The sequence below is a fragment of the Abramis brama genome, assembly GCF_963993115.1.
Source record: "Abramis brama genome assembly, chromosome: 13".
Lineage (NCBI taxonomy): Eukaryota > Metazoa > Chordata > Actinopteri > Cypriniformes > Leuciscidae > Abramis > Abramis brama.
In genome coordinates, this window is record NC_139975.1 from 26,107,101 (window position 1) to 26,135,076 (window position 27,976).

The window sequence follows — 27,976 nt, forward strand, 5'->3', positions numbered from 1 at the left end:
GGTCTTACCTCTGGCCGGATCTTCACTTTATGGACAAATCCTTTCGCATAACCAAAGTCAGTAGACGGTTCAACCGAGCCAGTAGGGGATTCAACAACTGCCTCCGCTGCAGACTGGAGCATTGCGCAAGTAGGCTGATTTGCTGGCAAGAGCTGACCACCAGAGATCTGCAGATATAGTGTCGTCACTAGATCCATTCCTAGAATGGGTGTTCCTGATTCAACAATGTACATCTCCGATCTCGCAGTTGTTTTCTGGTAAGAAACATCCACCTTCAGACATCCAATGACTGCCAGTTTTTCTTTTGAATATGTTACTAACTGCAATCTGGGTTTAGTTAGTGGGCATTTGCAGAATTTTGTCTTGTAAACACACTCAGGAAGGATGGACACTGCCGAGCCTGTATCAATGAGTAGGTCTAGAACACAGCTCTGATTGTTTTGTGCAGTTATTTCCACAGTGCATGTAAGCTTTGCCTGTGTTGCTGAATTATGTTGCACACTAAGTACAGTTACCTCTGGCACAGCAAGTTCATTGACTGTCTTTTCTTTAGATTTGCATACTTTAGCAAAATGGCCAGTCTTTGCACAGGATTTACATTTCGCATTTTTGGCAGGACAAGATGCATTATTTGCCATGTGACTAGTGGAGCCACATCGATAGCAGTGAGTAGGAGCTGATTTTTTTTCACTGGTGAAGCATTTTTTCCGGAGTAGTTTTGGAGTAGTCTTGAATTGTACTGCACTCACGGCTTTGAATTCACCTTCCAACATAGTCTTTGCCTCAGCACTGGCAGTTTCAATTTACCTCGCGATTTCTAAAGCTTTCTCGAGAGTCAATTCAGATTCAAGCAGTAACCTCTCTCTAATTCGTGGTACGGATGTCTTCTCGATCAGTTGATCACGCAGCATTTCATTTTCAAACGTACCAAACGCGCAAGTTGCAACAAGCTCGCAAAGGGCCGCAATGTAATGGTCCGTCGACTCACCCACATGTTGAGCTCGCTGTCTGAACCGGTACCTTTCCGCTACTACATTAACCTTGGGTTGAAAGAAGGTTGTCAATGCAGACACAGTCCCACTGTATTCATCGTCTTCGAGTGGCAATGTATTTATAGGCGCTGTCCTTCCGCGCCTAAACAGTGGATCAGCAACGCTCTTTTCCGCTCATCCGGAAACTTGTCACCACCTATAGCCAGCAAATAGTTATCAAACTGCCGCTTCCATGCAGTAAACGTCAGCCTTGGCTCGCCTGGGCATTCCAGGAACTGTGGTGGCGGGTTCAGTCACCGTATTTCCCATTGTAATCATGTTGTAATCAGTTCTGCTGAAATCAAGTGGTGCTCACAGCAGTGCCAAATGTGTGGAGCTTGACACAGTTAGGTTTAGGGGTAGAGTTAAGGTCTGGCTAAACCTTCAAACTTCACCTATTAGGTCCAAATAGGGGAAACTAGATGTCAAGATCTCATGTTGGAATTCCCAGTGTAAAGATACTTGTCTATTTAATGTAATCAACCCAGCCAGTCTTGTCACAATGAAAGCAAACTGCTTTTGAAAGCTGAATGTTTGATGATGCATATGTACAGTTCTGACCCAAAAACAGAGTTTGAATAGAATCTAGTGGAGGCAGGGGAGGGGTAGCTTTGAACCAAGCAATGAAAGCATCCTAATGTACTGAACCTGCTGGCCTGTCTCTGCCGGTCAGAAACTGATGTAGTTTATAGCTCTCCAGTTGGATACTATTGACTTCCGAGAGCAATGTAGAATATGAGGTCATTTTAATGTGGATATGGAAAGACTGTTCATAACAATGATGATTTGAGTGAAAGATTTGTTTATTTCATCGTGCCATATGCAATTTGGTTAGATTACTGGAAATAAAAAAATACTGAAAGAAAAATAATGGCTGCTGGAAATTCAGCTTTTTCATCACAAGAATCAATACATTTAAAGATGTATTACAATAGAAAACAGTTATTTTAAATGGTAATACTAATAATATTTCAGATTACAGTTTTTACTGTATGTTTAATCAAATACATGCAGCCATGTTGAGCATAAGACATTTTTCAAAAACATTAACAAATCTTAATTATTCCCAAACTTTTGACCTGTGTGTGTATTTTACTGATCATACTAATACATAAACTGCAATAAACAGGAGTAATCAAGTGAAGTTAATATACTGGGTCTATTTAATAAATGTTAGAGTTTAACAGCTCAGAAACCGCTGTTCTTCAGTAACCCTTGCTTCGGAACCACTGGGCTCTGGCAACAACATCATTGGAGTAATCAAGGTGTGACGTTTTCACATCAATATTCTCATATTGAGCAGTGACTCTACTCACACCTTTGTTGTAGGCTGCTATTCCACCTGGAACAAACATTATACTATAACTGAGACATGAAACACTAACTTAACCAGAAGTTAGTGAATAGCTAGATGAATAGATGACATTCTATTTACATTTTTGAATACCTATAAAGAATTATTATTCGATAATTATTATTGTCGAAGTTTTATAAAGGTTTTTAGTTAATGCATCAAAGTAAATACATTTATCAAGCAATTAATTCATCAATATTCATCTATGAAAAGTTATCAAATCACAATATTTTGCACTTCTTTGGTGATATATGTCTGATGTATGTAGTTTCTAAAACAAGTTGCATCTGTGGTTTCTCTGAGTTGAATTTTTTACCTTTAACATGCTCACACATAAACATACATTTAGCACTTTACAGGAGATTCAATATGTAACCCATTAAAGACTGGATGGTACAATTTGCTATCTGCATTTATTCATCTTTTTGTAATGCTATTTATCTTTATTTATCTCTTGAGTAAATAGAGCCTACCTTTAAAGGATTGTTCTGGAGTCCACTGTGGAAACTTTGCTTTAATTTCTTTAATGAAGCCTATGAGAATCTCAGTAGCTTGCGTGATATGCTGCTCACTGTCCCATGCACCTGCTGGAGTGTGGTGGCGTTTGTCAACCTGGAAGAAGAAAAAAGGTAATTGGTTGCATGGGTGATTAGTAAACTTTAGTTTAAACACTTATGTTCAGACTATGTTAAGATTAAAACTTTAGCTGGAAACTTGTTTTATGCAAACTCTTACATGAACCTCATAAAGTCTATCTGTGAATTATTTTCAAATAGATTAGATCTAAACCTGCATGAGGCCAAAGCCATTGCCTGTAGTATCCCATCCATTCTTCAGTAAATTTCCAGCTCTAGTTTCTCTGGATATGATCCCCGCGATCACAGCCGGGTCCATCTTCTTTGCTCTGCCAACTTTAGTGATTATACTCTTGTATTTCTCCATCCGGGTCAGATCATGCTCAGCCAGTTTTTTAGAGGCTTCAACCCCTAGTTTATATTATTGTTAATATATATTCCATATATTGGTAATAAAAAAAAATTCACATGTGAGTTGGATGCAGTCATGAATTCTCACCCTTTATGGTTAATTTATCCTGTTTTGCTGTCACCTCTGATGCACCGGTGGTGTCTATCTTCATGACGTCTCCAAAAATTAATGCTAGAAGCAACATGGAAAATATGTCATGAAGCTCCTTCAATCATTAAGTAAATTTGCACACAAGCACTAACCCTAACCCTATGCAATCACAAAAAGTTCCTCATAATTCAGACAATATCAGATAAAAACACACAGTACCTGATATTTTATAACTTACCCATGACTTAGAACTGCTGTGTGAGATCAAATCACTGAGTTTGATGAGTCCTGTCACTAAATCAGACGCAGGACGTGATTATATACCATCACAGAGGGTGTGGTCTCTCTTTTTTTTTTAAGAAAAAAGAAATGTGTGGAGAAATGTAAGGTTACAAAATTTGCAACTGTGAATGTTGCAAAATTTAGAATCCTTTTTTATATTATTAGTCTAAGTACACCCGAGCGCAGTGACCCAGACAGCAACATAGTGTCTGCCCAGATCAGGGCCACATCTGGTACATGTGGATTCAATGGGTACCAGATGTGGGCCGGATCTGGGCCAACACTATGTTGTCTGGGGAAACATAAGTTTGCAGATTTATCAGGTGGACATTTCATACACCTCAAAAGGTTTAGCTACATTTGATGAACCAACTTGATGACAAGTGAATCCCTAAATTTGCTATTAGGCATAAGAAGAAAATGAAGAGAAATAAAAGGTTGTGGTAAAAAAGTATTTTTATCTGGAAATGTTGGCACTCGTACCAGTGTAGAAGCATGGCATATTTCAACTTCCTTGATCAAATGCTTGTACGATTTGTTTAGTTATGGGCCCCAATACAAATGTATCAAATTTGGCAGCTGTCTTCTAGCACTTAATACAAAGCCAGATTAAGTCATTTTTATTGATTTATTTGGTAACACTTTACAATAAGGTCTCATTTGTTAACATTAATGTATTAACTAACGTGAACTAACAATGAGCAGTACATTTGTTACAGTATTTATTAATCTTTATTAATGTTAGTTAATAAAGATACAGTCCTTCATGTTAGTTCACAGTGCATTAACTAATGATAACAAACACAACTTTTGATTTTAATTATTAGTAAATGTTGAAATAAAAATGAACTAAGATTAACAGGCTAAATGCTGTATAATTATTGTTAATTCTTAGTTCATGTTAACTAAAGTAGTTAACTAATGTAAGGGAAACAGGTCAATTTAGCTGAAACGGAGTTATTAATTAATTTGTTTATTAATTAATTAATAAAGCGATATGTTGAGATGAAGACATTGGCGAACACTGGAGAAAAAAGGAACAAGCAGACACATATAGAGCAAATGTACTCGGTTACTATCATAACCTCGGTTCCCTTTCGAGAACGGTCACTTTTATTGCGTAGCTATACGCAGTGGGGAAACTCCTTTTCCTCGAAAATTCTGAAGCCTAAAATGTAAAACGCATTTGCAGCTGCACAGCTAGCACAGTGAGTGTCTGGCTCACTCATTGGCTGTGCTGTGGCAACTGCACATCCAAAGGCACGGGCGCCTCTGATGTGTGCGCCAATGAGCTAGCAACGCACCAAACACGTCAGAGACCGCCGAGGGGGGCGTGGCTTAGCCTATATCAGTCCCCGAAATCGCCATCGACTGAAGTGACATACTTGCCATGTTACTATAGTGCGGCTACGCAATACTCATTCCCTAACTCTCAGGGAACCGAGGTTACGATAGTAACCGAGTACGTTCCCTTTCGACAACGGTCACTTCGTATTGCGTAGCTATACGCAGTGGGGATGCCATGTAAAACGCCGCACTAAGTAATTGGTTGCCTACTGCGGCTCAAGATCCCTGAGCTCACAGAAACATGCCAGAACCCAATTATATATATTGAAAAAGGCCGGACACCGTCGGGCCTGATAATATATATATATGTATATATGTCCATACACCCATATCCAACCTAATATACCAGTAAGACCGGACACCGTCGGGTCTTTATGTATAAGGGATATCATAACCGGCCAGAGGCGGGTTTTATAATAAAAAATGAATGGTGTGAACATTGACATGACATGTGGATAAGACCAGACACCTGTCGAGTCTAAATCATACAGAAAGGACCTTCGCCTGCAGGGAAGGTACCTCCATGTTATAGAATTTCACAAATGTGGAAGGCGAGGACCAGCCGGCCGCCGCACAAATGTCCTGAATAGGAAACCCAGAGGACCAAGCCCAAGGCGAGGCCATGCCTCTAGTCCAGGGGTGTCAAACTCAGTTCCTGGAGGGCCACAGCCCTGCAGAGTTTAGCTTCAACCCTAATTAAACACACCTGATCAGCTAATCAAGTCCTTAAGGCGTATTTGAAAACTGCAGGTGTGTGTGTGTGTGTGTTGAAGCAGGGTTGGCACTAAACTATGTAGGGCTGTGGCCCTCCAGGAACTGAGTTTGAACACCTGTGCTCTAGTCGAATGGGCTCTAGTACCAATAGGGCAAACCTGACCCACTGAGCTATATGCCAGAGATATAGCATCTACTATCCATCTGGATAGCCTTTGCTTCGCGACTGAGATCCCTTGGATCGGCCACCGAAGCAGACAAAGAGCTGTTCTGATTGTCTAAAAGACACAGAACGCTCCAGATAGATTTTCAGTGCTCTAACGGGACAGAGCAAATTAGCCTCCCCATCCTCTGCGGAAGGGGGAAGAGATAATAATGTGATAACCTGTGGGAATATTAAAGCACTTATCGATCTGATACGATTCTGATTCTGGGAGTAACGATCCGATTCCCAAAACGATTCTTAACATACATTTTTGGTAACTAATTATCCTGCTGTGCAAATACATGAACTTTACATTTTAACCAACATTGGAGTTTATATGCTTTTTATTTATAGTTAGAATATCTGTTTGACAGTATTGCTGTATTAAAAATGATTATGAAGATTTCTTTCAATACTTTTATTTTATTAACAAAGTTATATTCAGGATTAACAAGCTCTGAATGAAACATGGTAAGCCATACAATTGCAAAGAACAATCATTAAGAATAAACAGTTCTCAATTTACAACTAAGTGTGACAATTTCTTTAGAACATTTTAACAAAAAAATGTCTTTAAAGCAAAAAAAGTTTACTTTGGTTAGAGCCACAAAAAAAAAAAAAAATCTTTAAAACATAGGCTAATGCAGAAAAAAACATCAGGGGACAAATTAAATACAAACTTAAATATTCAACATCTAGGCCTACCATAGTTTATCTTTTATATTATACTTTTAAGTTTAAGTTTTTGTGTAGGAACAACAGTTGGTCCACATGTTGCAGTGTAGAAGACTCTCTCTGCAGAGACACTGGTTGCAGGAATGCATAAATATCTCTTTGCCATTTTGGAGAGCAAAGGAAATGACACCTTGTTGACATGCCACCAGTTAAGGGGGTCCTCTGTTAGAGGGAGTGGTGGGGTACTGCAATATCTGGTCATCTCCTCTTCAACCAAGGCACAGGCTGACTGATGATGATGGGGTGTATCTGATATTCCATATTCCTGCTTTTTAGAAATTACCATAAAATGAAATAAACACAGAGTGTAGATCAAAAATAACTGTTCCAGTAATTCATTGAGGTAATGTAATCCACAGTATACATTATTTGTACACACTGATAAATATTTAAATATTTAGAGAAATTAGAGAGATTCATTTAATAAATTTAAGACATGAAATAATTACACAAATAAGCCTTAATAATATTAAGACAGTAATATTGCACTCTGTAATGTCACATGCCAAAACTTTATGTCATTAATGATCACATGTAAAAATAATTACCTCTTGAAATGATGAAGCTTCAGTAATCACTGTTTTGTAAGTTTCCTCTCTTTTTTCTTTGGAAAGAAAAGGCAGTGCCTTAAAGTGCGGGTCAAGAGAAGCACATTTGTTAAGAAGGCTAGTCTCCTGCTCAGTGGTGTACCTTTTGCTGAGGTCCTCACATATGAGGTCCTCACTTTATCTCCCTGATCATCACTGATTTCTCCTCAGTGTTTTCTTTCATGTCCTGGATTAGTTTAGCATGCAATGGGGCAATTAAACACGCTGTGGGGCTGACATTAGAAGGGTGGCATCTTTCATAGGCTTAAGAGAGTTTATTACATCCTCAGCGCATGAAATATCGGATTCCGTGAGAGTGAAGATTTCAGCCGCGCCTTTTCTCACCTCCTGTGATAGTAACGCAGCACAGACAGCCGGCTGTTGTTCAAGAAATCTTTCAAGCATCTTGTATGCGCTGTTCCATCTAGTGATGACGTCTGATTTCAGTTTGTGACACGGAAGATTAAGTTATCTTGCCGAGCTGTGCTGCAACAGCCATGTTAGAGACACTGTCAATTCGTTTGAAATATTGTGCAATAGTTCAGCAATATTCGCTGTTCTGACTTCCGCTCATAGCACGCGTTTGCAGAACACAAGCCGCAAGCTTCCACTCATCTGTAATGTAGTGTGCCGTAATAGTGACATACGATTCTGTTGTAATTGATGTCCATGCATCGTATGCTATTGCCACTCTGTCCGTATTACTTAGGGATTCTAAGATGTGATCTTTACACTCACTGTAGAGTGCGGGGACCGCTGTCTCACTAAAATGTCTCACTTTTTTTTCTCGACCTCTCTGCTGCGTTTGACACTGTAGACCATCATATTCTCCTGCACCGACTTCAGCACTACACAGGTCTCTCTGGTACTGCCCTGAAATGGTTTCACTCCTATCTCACTGATAGAACCGAGTATGTAGCTCTGGGGGATGTAAAATCTAGACCCACACTGTCACCTGTGGGGTCCCCCAGGGCTCCGTACTCGGTCCAACCCTCTTCACCATTTACATGCTCCCCTTGGGTCGTGTCGTCAGCAGGCATGGAGTTAATTTCCATTGCTATGCTGACGACACACAACTCTACCTTCAAGTCACTCCCTCTAGCTCCCCCTCTGCTACGGCTGCCCGTCTTAGCTGATGAGTCAAAACTTCCTGCAGCTGAATGGCTCCAAAACAGAGCCCATTCAAACTGGAACCGTTCATCAACTTCGCTCCTCTCCAATCACCACTGTTTCACTCTTTGGACACACCACTCCCCTCTCTTCCTCTGTTACTAACCTAGGGGTAAAATTTGACCCCCACCTTTCCTTCGACAGTCATGTCACTTACCTCACTGAGTTGCTCACACCAAATTCATCAACCAGAACCCGGTCAGGCCAACAGCACTGTCTGGTCATGCCCAGGACACGGCTCAAAACAATGGGCGACAGGGCCTTTCAAGTCGCTGCTCCCTGGCTGTGGAACGCCCTCCTAGACCACCTCAGGGCCCCGCAGACAGTGGACACATTCAAAAAAGGACTAAAAACCCACCTTTTTACACAGGTTTATTTTAACAGCTAATGCTTGTTTTTAGTCCCGTCTTTTAACATGTTGTGTTTTTATTGTATACTGTATTGTTTTTTTTAATTATGTTGTACTGTAGCACTTTGAGATTTGGTGTCAAATGTAAAGTGCTTTACAAATACAATTTATTATTATTATTATTATTAAATAACGACGTGAGGGCAAACTGTATCGTGGCTCAAGTACGTGTAACATCGTGCGAAATCCTTTGTTATCCACAATGGAGTAAGGGCGAAAATCTTTGGCAATAAAACCCGCCACTGACCAGGTAATTCGTTTCGCCTTTTCAGAATTCGGTGGAAGCTTTGCTACTTGCTCGAGGATCCTTTGACAGTAACCGGGAGTGTTCGTGATTGTAACAGAATGCTGTTTCTCCAGCTCTGAATGGAACCGCGTAATATGTTTCTTCATATTAGTCGTGTTGCTGAAATATTTGAATTTGGTGCCACAGACTTTGCACATAATATGGCTTTTATCAACGACACCTTTTTCGGTGTCTTCAGAAAATCCAAAATGTTGCCACACAGTTGATTTCAAATTTGATGGAGCAGGTCGTAGTTTGTCCATTTTATCTTAAATGAAGCCAATTAACCAGCATACGAACGTTCGTCTATCAACAGGTTTTTCTGTTTGGCCAGTGACCGCGCGCGCGCACAGTGGTGAAGTGGCAGTTTGAATTGAACACAGAATCGATTCTGAATTTTTGAGAATCGATTCTGAATCGTTAGATAATGAATCGCGATGCATCGACCTTTTCTCCCATCCCTAATAACCTGTGCTCTAAACGGTGTTGAGAGCACTTTACATAGCCATGCCTGGGTTTGAGGGTGATTTTGGAGTCACCAACTCCAAACAGGAGGGGCTCACAGAGAGCGCCTGCAGATCCCCCACTCGCTTGATAGATGCCAGTGCCAGCAGGAGAGCAGTCTTTAGCGAGAGTAGTTTGAGATCAACCGACTGGAGCCGTTCAAAAGGTGGTCCCTTCAGGGCCCCAAGGACCGTGGAGAGGTCCCACGACGGCACAGACGGAGGCCTGGAGGGTTTCATCCTCCTCGCTCCCTTCAGAAACCGTAAGACCAAGTCGTTTCTTCCTAGCGATTGGCCAGCCACCGGAGCATGATGAGCTGCAATGGCTGCCACATACACTTTGAGCGTGGACGGGGAGTGGCCCGCATCCAACAGCTCTTGAAGGAAGGAGAGTACGACCGATACCTCGCATGACTCGGGTTCGAAGTGTTTGTCCGAGCACCAGTACGAGAACACTGACCACTTCAGAGCATAGAGGCGCCTAGTAGACGGGGCCCTAGCCTCAGTGATTGTGTTCAGGACCTTCTCAGGGCGGTCCCTGGGTACGTGTTGAGGGGCAACACATGGAGGGCCCATAATTTTGGTCACGGATGCCATATTGTCCCGTTCGCCTGCATGAGGAGATCTCTCCTCAGCGGGACCGGCCAGGGGACTCCGTCTGTCATCTGAACCAGCTCTGGGAACCATGGTCTGGATTCCCAGAGGGGGGCCACTAGGAGGACTGGGCATCTGTTCTCTCTGACCTGTTTGATGACTTAGGGGATCATCGACACAGGGGGAAACGCAAAAAGGGGACGGTTGGGCCAGGGGTGGGCCAGCGCCTCCCTGTTCTTCGAAAAGAACACTGTGCAGTGAGTGTTGTCTTTCGAGGTGAAAAGGTCGACTTCGGCCTCGCCGAACACACTCCATATCAGACAGACCGTCTGGGGGTTCAGGGACCACTCGCTTAGGGGAGTGTTGCCCCGCGAAAGCATATCCGCACCCATATTCCGAATGCCAGGGATATGTGCTGCTCTCAGAGAGCTTAGATTGGCTTGTGCCCAAAAGAGGAGGTCTCTTGCCATGGTGTACAGCAGGGATAGGCAACTCCGGTCCTGGAGGGCCACTGTCCTGCAGAGTTTAGCTCCAACCCTAATTAAACACACATGAACAAGGCAATCAGTGTTTTCAGGATTACTAGATTGATACAGGCAGGTGAGTTTTTATCAGGGCTGAAGCTAAACTCTGCAGGACAGTGGCCCTCCAGGACCGGAGTTGCCTATCCCTGGTGTACAGGATGCCCAACCTGACACCACCCTGGCGATTTATGTATGACACCACTGACGTGTTGTACGTGCAGACTAAGACGTGGTGTCCTTTGAGGTTTGACAGAAATGTTTTGAGGGCCAAACAAACTGCTTTCATTTCCAGGCAGTTGATGTGTAAACTCTGCTCGGTGCTCGACCAGAGGCCGGAGACAGGCTTGCCCTCGTGCAGCGCTCCCCAACCTAGGTTGGAGGCGTCTGTGAAAACCACTTGCCTTCCGGAATTCACTCCCATGGTCACACCCTCGTGGTACCAGTCCTGAGCCCGCCAGGGAATCAGGGTCCACAAACAACCGTGATTCACCATGATGCACAGGCTGCCTGACTGACGTGCATGGGCAGGCACACAGTGTTTGAGCCAGTGCTGCAGTGGGCGCATGCGCAGTAATCCCATACAGAGTACTGACGATGCGGCTGCCTTGAGACAGAGAAGTTTCTGAAACTTTTTCAGGGGTGTGCGCTCGCCTGCCTTGAAGGAGGCTGCCAGCTGCTGTATAGAGAGTGCGCACTCTGGTGTAAGCCGCGCTCTCATAGTTGTAGAGTCGATAACTGTGCCCAGAAAGATCACATTCTGGCTGTGGTTCAGTTTGCTCTTGGATAAGTTAATTTTGAGACCCAGGCATTCCAGATGGCTGTGAATCAAAGCTCTGTGTTTCAAAAGTTCGGTTCTCGAATGTGCCAGGACCAGCCAGCAGTCGAGATAATTTAGCATGCGCACTCACCGATGCCTCAGGGGAGAAAGCGCCGCGTCTGGAGTGAGTCACGTGGGAGGCAGGGCCGGCGTGGGCTTACTCGTTTCTGCCGCTCATTGAGGGGCGCGTCCAAACCGGGCGCGAGGGCGGGGTAGCTCTCTGACGTACAAAAAGCTAGCCGCAAGCGCCGAGAGAATGGCGGCTTTTTCTCGCAGTGAGAACAGCCGTCGTGAGAGATAGCCATTTCAGCGTGGTTGATTCCAGGCATGAAAACGTACTTGTTGTGTCTGAGTCACGGAGAGGGCCCTGCGTGACGTGCAGAACAGGAAGGCGGGGTAGCTCTCTTATGTCGTAAAGAGAGATAGTCGCGTGCACATCTAACCGTGCGCTTCTTCCATCACGGCTCAATTAGGCAAGGAAGCGGGGGAGTGCGCGAGTTACATTTGGAGTTACATGAAAACGCACTTGTTGTGTCTGAGTCACGGAGAGAGCTCTGAGTGACGTGCAGAATGGGAGGTGGGGTAGCTCTCTTGTGTCGTAAAGAGAGCTAGTTGCGCGAACATCTACCCGTGCGCTTCTTTCCGTCAAGGCTCGACGAGGGAAAAAAACGGGGGGAACGCGAGAGGCGGTTTGCCGTCCGAAAGGAAGTAAATAAGCCGATCCGCCGAAGGAGACGAGACCCCCGCCCGAAGGGGCTGCTAACACAACACCGTTGTAACAGGAAAACCCTTAACGCACTCCGGCTGCCCATCCGCACAAAACAGTGTCTGGTGTCTCGAGAACGCACTCCCGGAAATAAGTTTATTCAGTCCATAGGTATGCGCATTTGAATATATATGTGCACAGGCATATAGTCCTTCTTTACAAATCAACCCTCAATACACTACTTGTCTGGCCTTAAAAATATATAATACAGAAAATATATATTTTTTGGTGCGTCTGTGTAGCCACGCCGAACCGGAATTATCCCGACAACATTTTATATGTACTGAGGTAAAGGGAAGGGAAGGAGGCCTTCACAGGGGAGAGACTAGTTGACACTTCAGGACTGCGTTGTCATCGTGTCCAGGTGCAGGTCCTTCATCAGATCTGGATACGGCCTGGATCCGGCGGACTGCGGTAAACCTCGGATAAACAGATAGACTAATATTAGCGTAGACGCTATCCTTCTTATGATGTAACAAGTACATCCCGGTTCCGGCTGACCTAATCTATGCAGCCTAACATTGAATTATATAAGTCTATAATGTGTTATGTGTATGCCAGGGAGATGTTTTTAGTCTAGATTTGAACTGACAGAGTGTGTCTGCTTCCCAGACAATGTTAGGAAGATTGTTCCAAAGACGGTCTACCAGATGCTTTTGTGGACAGCTTTTGATTCTTGTTTGTCATGTTCAGTGACTGCAAGGGCTTCTTGGAGCTTCTCAGTTTGTTTCTTTGTCTCTTGATCCACTTCATAGGGCACTTTGAGTTGGTCTTGAGCTTTCGTTTTGAACTGGTATGTGCAACAGTTCAATTGTCTTTGGTGCTAGGCAATCTGTAATGCCTCTGAGTTAAGCGTCCATGTCTTCCTTTTTGGTAGTGGGGTTTGTAGTCTGCGACATGTTGGCACGCAGGGGAGAAGAGACTGACACAGATCTATGTGGGGTATAAGCTTTTATGTGGTTGAACAGCTAAGTTTCATTTCAGTGATTGTACACCAATAGTGAAGTGTGGTTAGCACTAAGTGTTGGTCTCAGTGTAGACTAGTAGGCTAGTAATGTGAAGACCTTGTCACTCAACTGAGTGAGGGAAAGAGAGAGAAAAAGGTTCAAACAAATCTCAATGGAAACAAACAATTTTTTTTTTAACTGGGAGACATTTTTTTCAGTAAATATTTCCTATCCTATTCCAAATAGGTAAACAATATTATTGTTCTTCTAACCGTATACATACTGGTAACTATATTCTCAGAAGTCGAAGCACTGCTACTTCTGCGGAGTGATTTACTCCAACTCTGAGCGAACTCTCTGCTCCTCACCACGGGGCTTCTCAAGTGCTGTGAGCAAATCACTCCGCCCAAGTAGCAGTGCTTTGCCTTCTGAGAATATAGTTCCCAGTATGTATACGGTTAGAAGATGGCTGTGTCTCATGTGACCTTGTTATTTGTACACGGTGTGACTATATAAATCACAACATATAAATAGGAAAATGTTGGCGTTATTTTGTCACTTATTGGGAGCAGTATGCTAGCTGGAGCCGTTTACCTCCAGTCTTTGTGCTAAGCTAGGCTAGCGGTGGGTGCGTCAGACAGAATTACGGCACGCACGGAAATGAAAAGGGTATGTCTGGACTTATCTAACTCTGGGGGATACGGTGAATAAGCTAAAGTCCCAAAAAGTCGGCGTGTTCCTTTAAAGTATGTTAACATATTCTATTATACCCAATATACAAAATAATGATCTTTGAAAACAGCATCATATGACCCCTTTAATTAAACATCATGTAAAAGTGAATGGCCTATACGGGACAAACAACACCTAATAAAATGCAGTGCGCCGTCACGGTGACGCTGCGGCAATCCGGATTGGAATAGTTGCACACGTGCTTCAGACACATTCATGATGAGGCTTTCCACATAGTGTCAACATCAGACGTCTCGTTCCCTTCTCAGACGTTTTGTGCTTTACAGAGAAGAAAGGCTGTTCATTAAATTTGTTACATGAAAGACACATGATCAAATGAATAAATGAGTTTTATTTCATTCCCAAAAATAAAGAAAAACAGAATACAGAACAGTGAACAATGGTTCACTTGGTTAAAAGATTATAACTGCTGTTCTTCAGTAACCCTTGCTTTTGAACCACTGGGCTCGGGCCACAACATCATTGGCGTAATCACCGCCTGTGGTGCCCACGTCCATGCGCTCGTATGTACGGACGTTCTTCACACCTGCGTTGTAGGCTGATATTCCCCCTGGAACAGATATTATAAATTACACATGAAACACTCACTTCAAATCAAACTAGGCGATCACATACTATTTACATTTATACTCTGCAAAGTTAACATTACTTCTAAAACCTTTGTGAAATCTTCTAAATGTACATTTTACAGTTAAATTCAACAATCCAATTAATCAATAAATCAACAAAAATCTTAAAAACTGGAAATAGCAAGACTTATCCACTAATTGTAAGTTAATTAAAGTTTTAATTAGAGTTAATTTATGGATACTCTGAGATACGAGTGTATCCTAACCCGACCTTTAAAGCATTGCTCTTGGGTCCACTGGGGAAACTTTGCTTTAATTTCTTTAATGGAGCCAATGAGTATCTCAGTCCCTTGTGTGACATGTTCCTCACTGTCCCATGCACCTACTGGATTGTGGTAGCGTTTGTCAACCTGAAAAAAACAAAACATCAGTATAAAGAGAATAACAACTAAATATGTTACAGATTAATAAATTGGGTCAACATGTGGCAAATTAAGGAAGCACTGCAGGGGAACTGTTGCTTTGAAAAGGGAAGTTGGGAAAATCAAGTTTACACAATAATTGAAAAAACTACAACCCAACATCATCTTTTTATGTAACACAAGTCTTCGGATTGGCTCATTAGGTGGAGGCATGGCCTGACAAACTGTGTACATGCTTTGATATGTTGAATTCATGCGGTTGATATTGTGTTACTTCCCAATCCCTCCAAACTATCCAACATTTTCTCGTCTACAAAAAGACCAAAGAATGCTCATTATTTTTAGGTTCCTTAATGCAAAACAATATATAACATTAATGCTTTCTTAAATCTTTGCATGTATTATCTCTGATTAGTATTTCCATTTTATTTTCAGATTTAGTTTAAACACCCTAAATGTCATCTTATGTGCACTTGCACTTGAGTATATCCCTCATACTAAGATCTCCCTGTCCTGGAGTTATTGTTTTCAAATAGACTAGATCCATTCCTCTAACCAACCTGCATGAGACCAAAGCCATTGCCATGGTCGCCCCACCCATCCTTCAGAGCGGCTCCGGCTCTGGACTCTCTGGATATGATCCCCGCGATCACAGCCGGGTCCATCTGCTTTGCTCTGCCAACTTTAGTGATTATACTCTTGTATTTCTCCATGCGGGCCAGATCATGCTCAGCCAGCTTTTTGGAGGCTTCAACACCTTTGAAAATGATAAATCATTGTTAATATAAAATGCAATGTGGTGCATATATTGGCAAAGTTTGGTTACTGGACACAGTTAGTCAGTCATACCCTTTACGGTTAATTTATCCTGTTTTGCTGTCACGTCTGAAGCACCGGTGGTGTCTATTTTCATGATGTCTCCATAAATACATGCTAGAGAAAACATGGCAAGTATCGTCTGAAAGCCTTTAAAAAGTCAATAAATATTTGATTTACAAACAGAAAATTAATGTAATTAGCCTGCTAGGCTAGCCTACTATTAGTATCACATTAAGTGAGATATTATTTAGGTATTATTTATTATTTGTCTTACCCATGATGACTCGAGAATGTTGTGAAAAAAACAAAACAAAACAACCAAGACCGCTGAATTGTGTGAACTTGTGATCGTAGTTGAACTGGTTTCTCTTTCTGTTTTCGCAGTTCTTCTGTGAAGGTGGGGCAAAACAAGTGCTGACATTGTGGAATTCCCTTTTGTTTAGTCACCAGAGACGGTTTGAAGATTAAATAAGGTTTCATTTGTTACCCCCTTTAGTTAACATGAAGTACAATACATCTACAGAATGTATTATCTTAGATCTTAATTAAAGCATATCAGATAATCTTAGCTAATTAAAGTTTAGCAAAAAAATAGATAAAAATCTTAGCAAAAGTTGTTATAATTCCCTGTGAACTAACATGAACACGAACATTTTTATTAAGTAAAAGGCTAATAAATTCTGCAACTCATTGCTGGTTCACGTTATAATGCATTAACCAAACATTTATGGAATAGAATAGGTTAGCCTACAATCAATACACTTTTCGCATTGCATAAGACCTGCGTAAATTCCGACACAATGCAAAAACAATATCATTATTTTCATGCACTCCATTGAAAAGACAATGCAGGCGATTTTGCTTTCAAATTTAAAATGCAGAGATTAAAACGCTTTTCCAAACACATTGGCTGTAAGATTCAATGTTGTCAACCTCGGGAGATCTAATATTTTATATGTAGTACTGTATTGCTTTCTATTCTGACTGAGATGCTTTTTATTAAAAAAATGTGCAGCTCAAACAAGCTTTTTTTCTCTGCAACCAACCCCGACTACAGTAGACAAACAAGAGAAAAACGTGTACTGCGCCTTTAAGGACAGTCCCACTGATCGCAGCCAGTCTATGAACACCAGGAAGCAAAACAGAAAACACTGGAAGTATCTGGACAAAAATAAAGATGCAGATGCGATAGTATTGACTTTAGACTATATATCGCTTTATTAAATACACATGTATTAAAATAATGTTTGTAAATACTCAGATGTGGTTGTTTGTTTTAATTTTACACGTTTCGGACTCGGAGCAAGCAGTGTTTGCTAAAGACAGCAAAAAGTTCAACATTTTGTATCTACTTGCTGATGATTTGAGACCAACTTTAGGCTGTTACTCTGATCCAGTGGTCAAATCACCAAACATCGACCAGCTTGCATCTGTGAGCACGGTGTTTCATAACGCCTATGCGCAGGTATGTTGAAAATATTGGTCATAAAAAACAAAAAGATGCATGGTACTATATAAAGCTTTATTAGTAGTGTACATTTAAGTTACAGGTGCACATTGTTATTATGTTCTTTTAAAGCAAGCTGTTTGTGGACCTAGTAGGGTGTCTTTCCTAACAAGTCGAAGACCAGACACCACAAAGCTGTATGATTTCAACTCATACTGGAGAGTTCATGCAGGGAACTACACTACACTCCCTCAATACTTCAAGTCTAATGGATACACCACTTTATCAGTGGGAAAAGTCTTCCATCCTGGTAACTAGACCACATGGTGTACTATATGCATGATGTCAAAATGCACAAAATCCTAAAAAAAAGTATATTTTGTTATGCCAAATTTGTTCTTTTTCATTTTGGCATTTCTTTTTGATGAGAGTTGCCCTGTAACCCTTTCATGTGTTAACTGTCTGGTTTGATGTTAATCTAATATTGTTTCTCTCTTACGTGCTCGTCCTCAAGGCATTGCCTCCAACCACTCGGATGATTACCCGTACAGCTGGTCTGTACCGCCGTATCATCCACCCTCTTTTAAATATGAAAAGAGGAAGGTTAGTGTGTGAGTTAGTGTGGATATGTGTACACACTTCCTCAATGTCTGTGCTTTCAAACCCATGCTGTCCTGCTGTACACACGCTCACATACATACATAAATATATATATATATATATATATATATATATATATATATATATATATATTAGGGGTGTAACAATGTATCGTGTCAAAATATATATAAAAAAGTCTTGTAGCTCACCAAAGTATTGGAAAATTTCATTTTCATTTCATTTATTAAATGAATCACAATTCAAAAGGCTAAAACAAGCTACACATTATTCAGTGAGAATTGTCAAATGTACACTTTCTTTTCACATATTCACACTTTCACATACATTTAGACTTTCATTCTATATATATTCAGACTTTCATTATTCAGACTTTCATTCTATATATATATTCAGACTTTCATTCTATATATATATTCAGACTTTCATTTTATATATTCAGACTTTCATTTTATATATTCAGACTTTCATTCTATATATTCAGACTTTCATTCTATATATTCAGACTTTCATTCTATATATATATATATATATATATTCAGACTTTCATTCTATATATTCAGACATTCATTCTATATATATTCAGACTTTCATTTTATATATTCAGACATTCATTCTATATATTCAGACTTTCATTCTATATATATTCAGACTTTCATCTCACTTTTATACACTTTTATACAATTCTGACACCTGCTGGTTAATCTGTCACATAATCCTTTGAGAGATTCTTGTGTTTCTAAGGTCTGTGTGAAAATTAAGGTAGTATCAGATACAAGTACAAGTAAATAAAATAATTAATGTAATAAAAAATAAATGGTAAAGAAAATGCTGTTAGACATTATACCCAAAGGGATAGTTCACAAATAAAGTTCAATTCTGCCATCATTTTAATTATTTACCCTCATGTTGTTCCAAACCTGAATTTCTTTCTTCTGTTGAACATAAAAGAAGATATTCTGAAGAATGTTTGTAAGCAGACAGTTGATGGCACCCACTGACTTCCATTTTGGGTGAAATATCCCTTTAAGTTAAAGCATGAATCACCTTCAATGTAAAATATTTTAGATAGAAAAAATACCCACATTTAAATATAATTAACAAATTGTGAATACTTAATTTCTAATTGTAAAGTTCATGAGAGCATGATTCAACTTGTTAGCTTGATAAGGACAAAAATTAATTTGCATTTAGTGAGTTACAAATAGGTATCTAAATGATTGTAATGTTTATTTCCTATGGAAGCTTGTTTCCACCACAGAATAAAACAATTAAAATCTCACAATTCTGACTTTCTTTTCTCCACAGTATCTCACTATAGAAATAATTTAGTGAGATAAACTCAGAATTGTGAGAAATAAATACAGAAACTGCGAGTCTGTATCTGGCAATTCTCACTTGTTTCCACCTCGCATCTCTCACAATTATGACCTTTTTTAAATAAAGTCAGAACTGTGAGATAAAAAGTAGCAATTACCAATTACCAGTATCTTATATTCATCTGTTAGGTTTGCAAAGATAAAGATGGCACACTGCACAGTAATTTACTGTGTCCCGTGGATGTGTCCGAGATGCCTTTAGGAACCCTTCCTGACATGGAGAATACAGCAGAGGCCGTACGACTCCTGGACTCCGTGAAGGACTCCCAGAATCCATTCTTCCTGGCTGTTGGCTTCTATAAGCCTCATATTCCTTTCAGAATCCCACGGGTGTGTGTTTGTTTTTAGAGAAGCATATGACATACTGTATGAGCAGCTGTTAAATCTGGGAAACATTGCATTTTTATAGGAGTACCTAAAGCTGTATCCTATTGAGAATATGACTCTGGCTCCAGACCCAGATGTTCCTAAGAAACTTCCTGATGTGGCCTACAACCCCTGGACTGACATCCGCAAGAGGGAAGATGTTCAGGCGTTAAATCTGAGCTTTCCTTATGGCCCCATTCCTAAAGACTTTCAGGTACCATGCAGAAAACCAATAGTCACACTTAGAGATTTTGTACTAGTATATCATTGGTTTGTTATGGCTAATTTGATCTCTTGTGGAATCATACATGATGTTTTTTCCTCCTCATCTTGTAGCTGCAGATCCGGCAGCACTACTTTGCCTCGGTGTCATATGTGGATGCTCAGGTGGGAATAATTCTGCAAGCCCTTGATGATTTCGGCCTCGCCAAGAACACTATAGTGGTGTTTAGCTCCGATCACGGTTTGTTGAAGAATCAATTCAGCCTGTTGTTAGATTGTACATCCGGTAACACTTCACAATAAGGTTTATTAGTTAACATCAGTTAATGTATTACTAACATGAACTAACAATGAGCAATACATTTGTTACAGTATTTATTAATCTTTGTTAATGTTAGTTAATAAAAATACAGCTGTTCATTGTATGTTCATGCTAGTTCACAGTGCATTAACTAATGTTAACAAATACAACCTTTGGTTTTAATAATGTATTAGTAAATGTTGAAATTAATACTAACTAAGGTTAATAAATGCTGAAGAAGTATTGTTCATGTTAACTAAGGTAGTTAACTAATGAACCTTATTGTAAAGTGTTACCGTACATCCATTAGATGGCAGTATTGATGCGTTTGGTTTATATTAATGCTGAGATTTTCAGTCTGATCTGTTGGCTTCCATATTATTCTGAATTCACATCCTGGTAAGTTCTTTTCAGAAATGATGCTGTCACGTTTTTGTTTCATTTAGCATAAATTGCATTTTGAATTGTCGGTTCAGTTGGTCATATGGCTGACATTTTTTATTATTTCTTGTCATAATGCAAACATTCATGCAGTGCATTAAGTGGCTCTTATACAAGGTTGTTCAAGTGCAAAATTCTGAATATAATAGGCTCACTTTTAATGCAATTTTTTTTTAAATTGAATTGGCCCACAATGCTGGATTGAAATGACAGCAAGAGAATATTTTTTTCAAAGAAATTCAACATTTGCAACATGAAGCAGGTTTAATTTAGTATCAATGAGATACTATTATAGTTTTTATAGGATTTTATGTTTATATTTTAATTTTAATTTCAGTTAAAGTTTTAGCAATTTTGGTGTGTGTGTGTTTTTTTTCAAATATGTCTATAGTTGTTATTCTAATTAGTTATTTTAGTACATCAGGCTAAACTATATAAAAATGACAAATGTTGCCTTGGCAACTAGCTGAGATAAAATACGTTAAAGTTATTTTAAATTTTATTTATTTAAGTTAATGCTTATTTTATTTCAAGCCACAAAATGTTTCAAAAAAATAATAATATCCCTGACATGAACAAAACAGATAACCTCTTAAAAAGATCTATACTACTACTACTACTACTACTACTACTAATAGTATAAAATGTTCTTAAAATATTACATTGGACATTATTCAATTTTTAAATAACAATATTACATTAATTATAATAAGCAGCTGCAACATTTATATATAAATGCATGGCAACAATTTACTAATTGGTTAACAATAGTTAATTCATTGACTTACATGAACTAACAATTAGTAAATATATTTTTACAGCATTTATTAACCTTTGTTAATGTTGGTTAATACAAATGTTCATGTTCATGTTAGTTCACAGTGCATTAATGTTAACAGATTCAAATTTTGCTATTAAAAATGTATCAATAAGTGTTGTGATTAACATTGATGCTGTAGAAGTGCAATTTATTCTTAGCTCATGTTAACTAAAGTTGTTAACGAATGAAAGTCTTACCAAATACTGTAAATTAAATACATATTGCACATTATTGGTGCTATTTCAATATCTAATGTTTCTGGAAATACCCCATATGTTGTATAATAACATTTTGTTTAAAAAAATCTTGAAGCTAATGAGTCAAATTTGACTCCTTTTTAATTCTAGTTTCTGTGTTCATTCGTTATGCCGCAATTATGTAATACCTTAAATGAGAGAAACTGCGCTCAAAGAGCGTTTGAACTGCTCGTTCTGTGTGACTCAGAGCAGTTTTCTCACGGTTAACTCTCTCTCTCTCTCAGGTTGGTCATTAGGAGAACACGGCGAGTGGGCCAAATACAGCAACTTTGATGTGGCCACCCGAGTGCCATTGATCGTGTACAAGCCAGGTGTGACCTCACCTCTCTCTCGGCCCGGGGAGAAGACGTTCCCCTTCGTCGACGTGTTTCAGGGCACACGGGAGCAGTTTGGCAAAGGTAATGTTACTCAAAGCAGCTGTCATCACGCAAAAGACCGCAAGGGTCCTTCACAAGAATCCGAGACTCCAACCGAAGTCACTCAAGCGTGTGATATCAGCTTACTGGAAACGATGTTATGGCTAAAGTATCGGCCCATTTAGAGCTTTGATTCTTATTTTTGCTTTTGTGCAGTGCAAAGGTTTTACCCGAGAGCGCTCGCATCTGGTGATGTTTCTCGCTTTCAGCTCTCAAGTGCACATTTGTGGCAATCTTTAGAAAACACTGAGCATAAGCAGCTGGAGTAATGACTGTAATGATAATGCCACAGCATAGAGAAGCTAATAAGTCCTGAGAGTTATTGCTCTCACTGTGGGCTCTGGATTGTTGCCGCTTGTTGCTCTAATAAACTGTGCTATATTCAGTAACCGTATCAGTAAATGTCATGGAAATTTCAGAGCTGGGGCCAGAATAGTGGCTGAATTCAGTGTGAGGATTTCATGCATTTATTTATATTTTATGGTTTGTTATGGCAACACTTGGGTTTCATAAGTAAAAACAACAACGACAACATTAATTTACTCCATATAGAAATGTTTTCGCAATAATGTGTACAGTATAAAGAGATACATGTTATGAGCCCTTTGGCTGTTTAATGTGGGTTGTACTCAGACCGTCACCGTGATTACAGCTTCATTTTTATAATTCTGTGTTAATTGCACAATTAGAAGAGTCACTGTTAGAAACCGGAATCAAGGCAAAACAAATGTCTCTATTCATCAAAGAATCCTGAAAAAAACTTGACTGTTTCCACAAACTTATCTCACTTGCACAAAAACAGATTCAGTATTCTGCAATTATTAAATGTTAAATAACACAAATACACTTTATGTATTTAATCTCACTTTATTACTCAATATATTTGCTGCTGACCTTCGATGATCCAATTCAACCATACGAATAAGCAAAAATAACTTTAGATATACATCACATTTGTGTTTCAGTTTTTGTTATTATTGCTGAAGTGTTGAACTTTCTTCTCCTGTGTCCTATTCTTTTCCTTCTTCCTCTCATTTCCTTCAGCCTGAGGTTTATTCATTTCACTTTTGGTGTGAAAAAGCCTTTACATTTGCCAAAAGTAGAATTTTTGTTATTAAAAAACAAACAAGAAAGCCCAGCCCAGGTGAGAAGGAAAAGTAGCAAAAAAGTAATGTAACGCTACTTTCCATAAAAAGTAACTAACACAATTAGTTCGTTTTTTTTTTTTTTTTTTTTTTAGGGAGTAACACAATATTGTAACGCATTACTTTTAAAAGTAACTTTCCCCAACAGTACACTTAAGTCTGGCTGCTAAAAATTCAGCTTTGCCATCACAGGAATAAATTACATTTTAAAATGTATTAAAATAGAATAACAGTTAGTTTAAATTGCTACAATAGTTCACAATATCATTGTTTTTACTTTTTAATGTTAGTGTAAATTTATGAAAATGATAATCATCCAATATTGCATTTTATGCTTATAATCAATGCTTATAAGTCATTGATTTCATACAGTTTTATTTTATACCATAATTTCAGATTGAATTGCATTGCAATGCATGTAGTTCATTTCCTCATAAAAGACATTAAGTACACAGTATTGCCCATTTGTTTAGTTTTTTCAATTTTTTAAGGCTGTGATTCATCTTGAAACTAGCTAATTTAGTTCATGGCGTTAAAGTCTTTACTGAAAATTATTTTCAAATACCTATGGTGAAAATGAATTGGGAAAAATACTTTTGGAATAAGGCGGCTGTGTGGGTGTTCACTGTTAAGATCTGTTCACACCAAGGACGATAACGATAAAGATATCGTTCTAAAAATCATTCTCAATATTAAAGAATAGCAGAGTTCACACCACAGCTATAACGATAACAGCACACAGAAACGATATTGTTGGAATCACATTCAGAACGATTTTATCCAGATGATGAACAATAAAAACATTAACAGCCAATCAGAATCCATCCTGCTGTAACGAGCTCGAGCATTTAAAGGGGCAGACAAGCATGTGCTTACAATAAACAGAACGATATCATCCGCTGGTGTGGACGCTAATATAGTTATCATTTTTGGTGTGAATGGGCCTTTATGCTCTATAGAATAGCAAGTGAAAATATTAATAATAATAAAAAGATTAGCCAGCCAAAAGAAAGCCCTGTGTGATGCAGTTATATACACTCACCTAAAGGATTATTAGGAACACCATACTAATACTGTGTTTGACCCCCTTTCGCCTTCAGAACTGCCTTAATTCTACATGGCATTGATTCAACAAGGTGCTGAAAGCATTCTTTAGAAATGTTGGCCCATATTGATAGGATAGCATCTTGCAGTTGATGGAGATTTGTGGGATGCAGATCCAGGGCACGAAGCTCCCGTTCCACCACATCCCAAAGATGCTCTATTGGGTTGAGATCTGGTGACTGTGGGGGCCATTTTAGTACAGTGAACTCATTGTCATGTTCAAGAAACCAATTTGAAATGATTCGAGCTTTGTGACATGGTGCATTATCCTGCTGGAAGTAGCCATCAGAGGATGGGTACATGGTGGTCATAAAGGGATGGACATGGTCAGAAACAATGCTCAGGTAGGCCGTGGTATTTAAACGATGCACAATTGGCACTAAGGGGCCTAAAGTGTGCCAAGAAAACATCCCCCACACCATTACACCACCACCACCAGCCTGCACAGTGGTAACAAGGCATGATGGATCCATGTTCTCATTCTGTTTACGCCAAATTCTGACTCTACCATCTGAATGTCTCAACAGAAATCGAGACTCATCAGACCAGGCAACATTTTTCCAGTCTTCAACTGTCCAATTTTGGTGAGCTCGTGCAAATTGTAGCCTCTTTTTCCTATTTGTAGTGGAGATGAGTGGTACCCGGTGGGGTCTTCTGCTGCTGTAGCCCATCCGCCTCAAGGTTGTGCGTGTTGTGGCTTCACAAATGCTTTGCTGCATACCTCGTTTGTAACGAGTGGTTATTTCAGTCAAAGTTGCTCTTCTATCAGCTTGAATCAGTCGGCCCATTCTCCTCTGACCTCTAGCATCAACAAGGCATTTTCGCCCACAGGACTGCCGCATACTGGATGTTTTTCCCTTTTCACACCATTCTTTGTAAACCCTAGAAATGGTTGTGCGTGAAAATCCCAGTAACTGAGAAGATTGTGAAATACTCAGAGGGGCCGTCTGGCACCAACAACCATGCCACGCTCAAAATTGCTTAAATCACCTTTCTTTCCCATTCTGACATTCAGTTTGGAGTTCAGGAGATTGTCTTGACCAGGACCACACCCCTAAATGCATTGAAGCAACTGCCATGTGATTGGTTGATTAGACAATTCCATTAATGAGAAATTGAACAGGTGTTCCTAATAATCCTTTAGGTGAGTGTGTGTGTATATATATATATATATATATATATATATATATATATATATATATATATATATATATATACGATTTCAGTGCTTCTACTTCCAAATTTCACATTTAATTCAATGTGTTACTTGCCTCTTCTTTATAATTAATTGTGAAATTTGAGTAAAAATGGTTGGTTCTCATAAATAATTATTACAGAATAATGCTATGCATCTGAATCTCACAGTGAGAATTTCCATCAGGCCTTTTTGTCCTTCTTTGCACCTCTCAGGTCGAGGAGTTAAGAGCGTGGTGGAGCTGGTGGATGTTTTCCCCACCCTGTCGAACCTGGCCGGACTGCGTCCCCTGCGCCGCTGTCCCGCGTCATCCTTTAAGATGGAGCTGTGCACCGAGGGCTTTAGCTTTGACGATCTCATCCGCATCCCAGAAAGACGCCCCCGCAGAGAAGCCTACTCATTCAGCCAGTTCCCTCGGCCCTCCGACTCCATCCAGGAGAACTCTGACCTGCCCGACCTCGCCGATATCCGCGTCATGGGCTACTCCATCCGCTCCACTGACTACCGCTACACTTTATGGGTGGGCTTTGACCCGCTCCACTGTCAGCCCAACATGACGGACATCCACGCGGGAGAGATGTACCTCCTGGCTGAAGACCCGGGAGAGGACAATAACGTGTTTGATGAGTTCGGCCACGCCACTGTATTGCACAAGCTTGGCATGCTGCCGTCATGGACAGAGAGTTTAAAGCATCACATAATGTTTCTCAGCAGCGGGTTGAAATCAAAAGGGATTATGTGATTCTAGTTTCACAATAAAGGGAATGTTTATGTTACAAAACCTGTCAAGAACACGTCTGGACATGCTTCATCAAAAACTGAAAGGCAGAAAATAAAGCCTATTTTAGGGCAAGGAAGATTTTTTTGCTTTCTGACATATTGTCATGATAATGAAGTAGCTCTCCCACCAATTCTCATGATCATAATTCTCATTCTCATTACTGTAATGTGAAAATATAATTTATTCAAAAAATGGGAAAGTATTTGTGCATCATGGTAGAATTTGTTATATTGCCTTTATTTATTCTGATTTAAATAAAAATGTACTGCTGTATTTTCTACTAAAATACACTAATTTTATAAGAATAAAATAAAAAGGAATAACATCGAAAAATACTTTAATATTTTTTTCCATATATTTTAAAATCAGAATATATTAAAGATAGCATAACTAATTTATTTTAATTTCAATAAAACCTTTTTTTTTTTCTTTTTTTTTTTTCTACATTACAGTAATACGAATTTTATGAGAATCATAAAAAATTAAAATGAGGAATTTGGGCTAAAATGTGCCACAAGGCAAAAAATAGCAATGGACTGGAAATATTCTCATGTTTTTGTGAGGTTCAGCCAAATGTTACATAATCAAGAAATGAATCTCGAACAGCATTATAGTATCTGTTTTGCACTCACAGTTGGATTCTTTCTATTTTAAGCATTAAGATTCATTTAAAAGAGCTTCCAAACCTCATTCAAAATAATTTTTGGTTGATTTATTTAATAATTAATCATGTACCTCCTAATGTTGTAATGGAATAAAATTCCACAACACTTTCCTTAAAAGAATAAAAGGGAATATTCACTCGTCTCTTGTTAAGTATATTTAAGGTAATATCGTGATAAATATGAGTCCATTGACTTAATTTCCTCGTTCCCTTCAGAACGTGATGCATGGAAATGATGTAACAACATCAAAGTGAGAAATGAGTTTAATTTAAGTCTCTGAGAAATAGAAAGCTCTGCTCAGACAACACTGCTTCAGCAATTTATCAGGTCACTAAGTCGTAATTGTATTTTGTCTTGGAGGCCGACGGAGACTCTGCCAGCACTAAGCTCTTGTTTTCCTAGGAAGCGTGATGAAAATCAACTTAAATATAAAATTTCAAGTCATGCGCTCCCACTGCACCATTGCCAAGGTAATTAGATGCTTAAATGTGAAAACTTGCAAATGATGTTGCTCGGATACACCTCAGAGAATAGTTTAACTGTGATGAATGTTTTGGCCAACATTTAAAAAAAAAAGGAAGCGTTTGCTTAGCAGCGTTTGCATGTTGTGACGTCACCGACTCATTTCATGCCACGAGACTATGGCAAGCCGTTTTGACTTTTATTAATTCCAAGGATATGAATTCTTGACATCAACTATTCTATTTTCACTAGTTAAAATGCTAATTCTTGTTATCAGGAATTACATTTCTACAATTCTTGATATATGTCACCACCCGCAGAAATAGGCCTACAAATTCCTGATATCAAGATTTAATTTCAGCTAGTAAAAACTGCAATTCTTGACATCTGTAATTGTATTTTCAGTAGTTAAATGTCACCATAGGCTGCCATCCAAATTCATTTGT

At 39.4% G+C, this 27,976-nt stretch overlaps 2 protein-coding genes across 7 annotated transcripts; one reads left to right on the forward strand and one right to left on the reverse strand.

Moving 5' to 3' along the window:
* Window positions 1-1,816: 1,816 nt before the first annotated feature.
* On the reverse strand, window positions 1,817-17,911 carry LOC311094950 (lysozyme g-like). Of its 6 annotated transcripts, none has more exons than XM_084133197.1 (6): window positions 17,858-17,911; window positions 16,186-16,300; window positions 15,942-16,025; window positions 15,653-15,849; window positions 14,942-15,080; window positions 2,103-2,373 (listed from the first exon to the last, which is right to left on the reverse strand). In XM_084133197.1, exons 2-6 carry the CDS (start codon window positions 16,187-16,189, stop codon window positions 2,237-2,239), a joined length of 561 nt encoding a protein of 186 aa, XP_083989323.1. In that variant the 5' UTR covers window positions 16,190-16,300; window positions 17,858-17,911; the 3' UTR covers window positions 2,103-2,236. The 6 variants fall into 6 exon arrangements, with proteins under 6 accessions (XP_083989322.1, XP_083989323.1, XP_083989320.1 ...); XM_084133199.1 differs by lacking the exon at window positions 2,103-2,373 and adding an exon at window positions 14,413-14,651; XM_084133196.1 differs by lacking the exons at window positions 14,942-15,080; window positions 15,653-15,849; window positions 15,942-16,025; window positions 16,186-16,300; window positions 17,858-17,911 and adding exons at window positions 2,859-2,997; window positions 3,175-3,371; window positions 3,460-3,543; window positions 3,701-3,816 and having other exon boundaries at window positions 1,817-2,373.
* ids (iduronate 2-sulfatase) lies at window positions 17,004-27,210 on the forward strand. Its single transcript, XM_084133193.1, has 8 exons — window positions 17,004-17,376; window positions 17,491-17,668; window positions 17,873-17,961; window positions 19,485-19,685; window positions 19,765-19,935; window positions 20,058-20,184; window positions 21,987-22,160; window positions 25,838-27,210. Exons 1-8 carry the CDS (start codon window positions 17,155-17,157, stop codon window positions 26,362-26,364), a joined length of 1,689 nt encoding a protein of 562 aa, XP_083989319.1. The 5' UTR covers window positions 17,004-17,154; the 3' UTR covers window positions 26,365-27,210.
* The last annotated feature ends 766 nt before the right edge of the window (window positions 27,211-27,976 follow it).

Excerpts from the sequence above, each read along its gene's own strand:
- LOC311094950 (XM_084133194.1), bottom strand. Across the intron at positions 15,081-15,652 it reads ATGGCTTTGGTCTCATGCAG|GTTGACAAACGCTACCACAA; the intron begins GTTGGTTAGAGG and ends TGTTTTTTTCAG. Across the intron at positions 2,374-14,941 it reads CCAAGAGCAATGCTTTAAAG|GTGGAATAGCAGCCTACAAC; the intron begins GTCGGGTTAGGA and ends TGTTTGTTCCAG.
- ids (XM_084133193.1), top strand. The coding sequence starts at position 17,155 with ATGTTTGTAAATACTCAGATGTGGTTGTTTGTTTTAATTTTACACGTT. Across the intron at positions 19,936-20,057 it reads CCATTCCTAAAGACTTTCAG|CTGCAGATCCGGCAGCACTA; the intron begins GTACCATGCAGA and ends CTCATCTTGTAG. Across the intron at positions 20,185-21,986 it reads GGTGTTTAGCTCCGATCACG|GTTGGTCATTAGGAGAACAC; the intron begins GTTTGTTGAAGA and ends TCTCTCTCTCAG.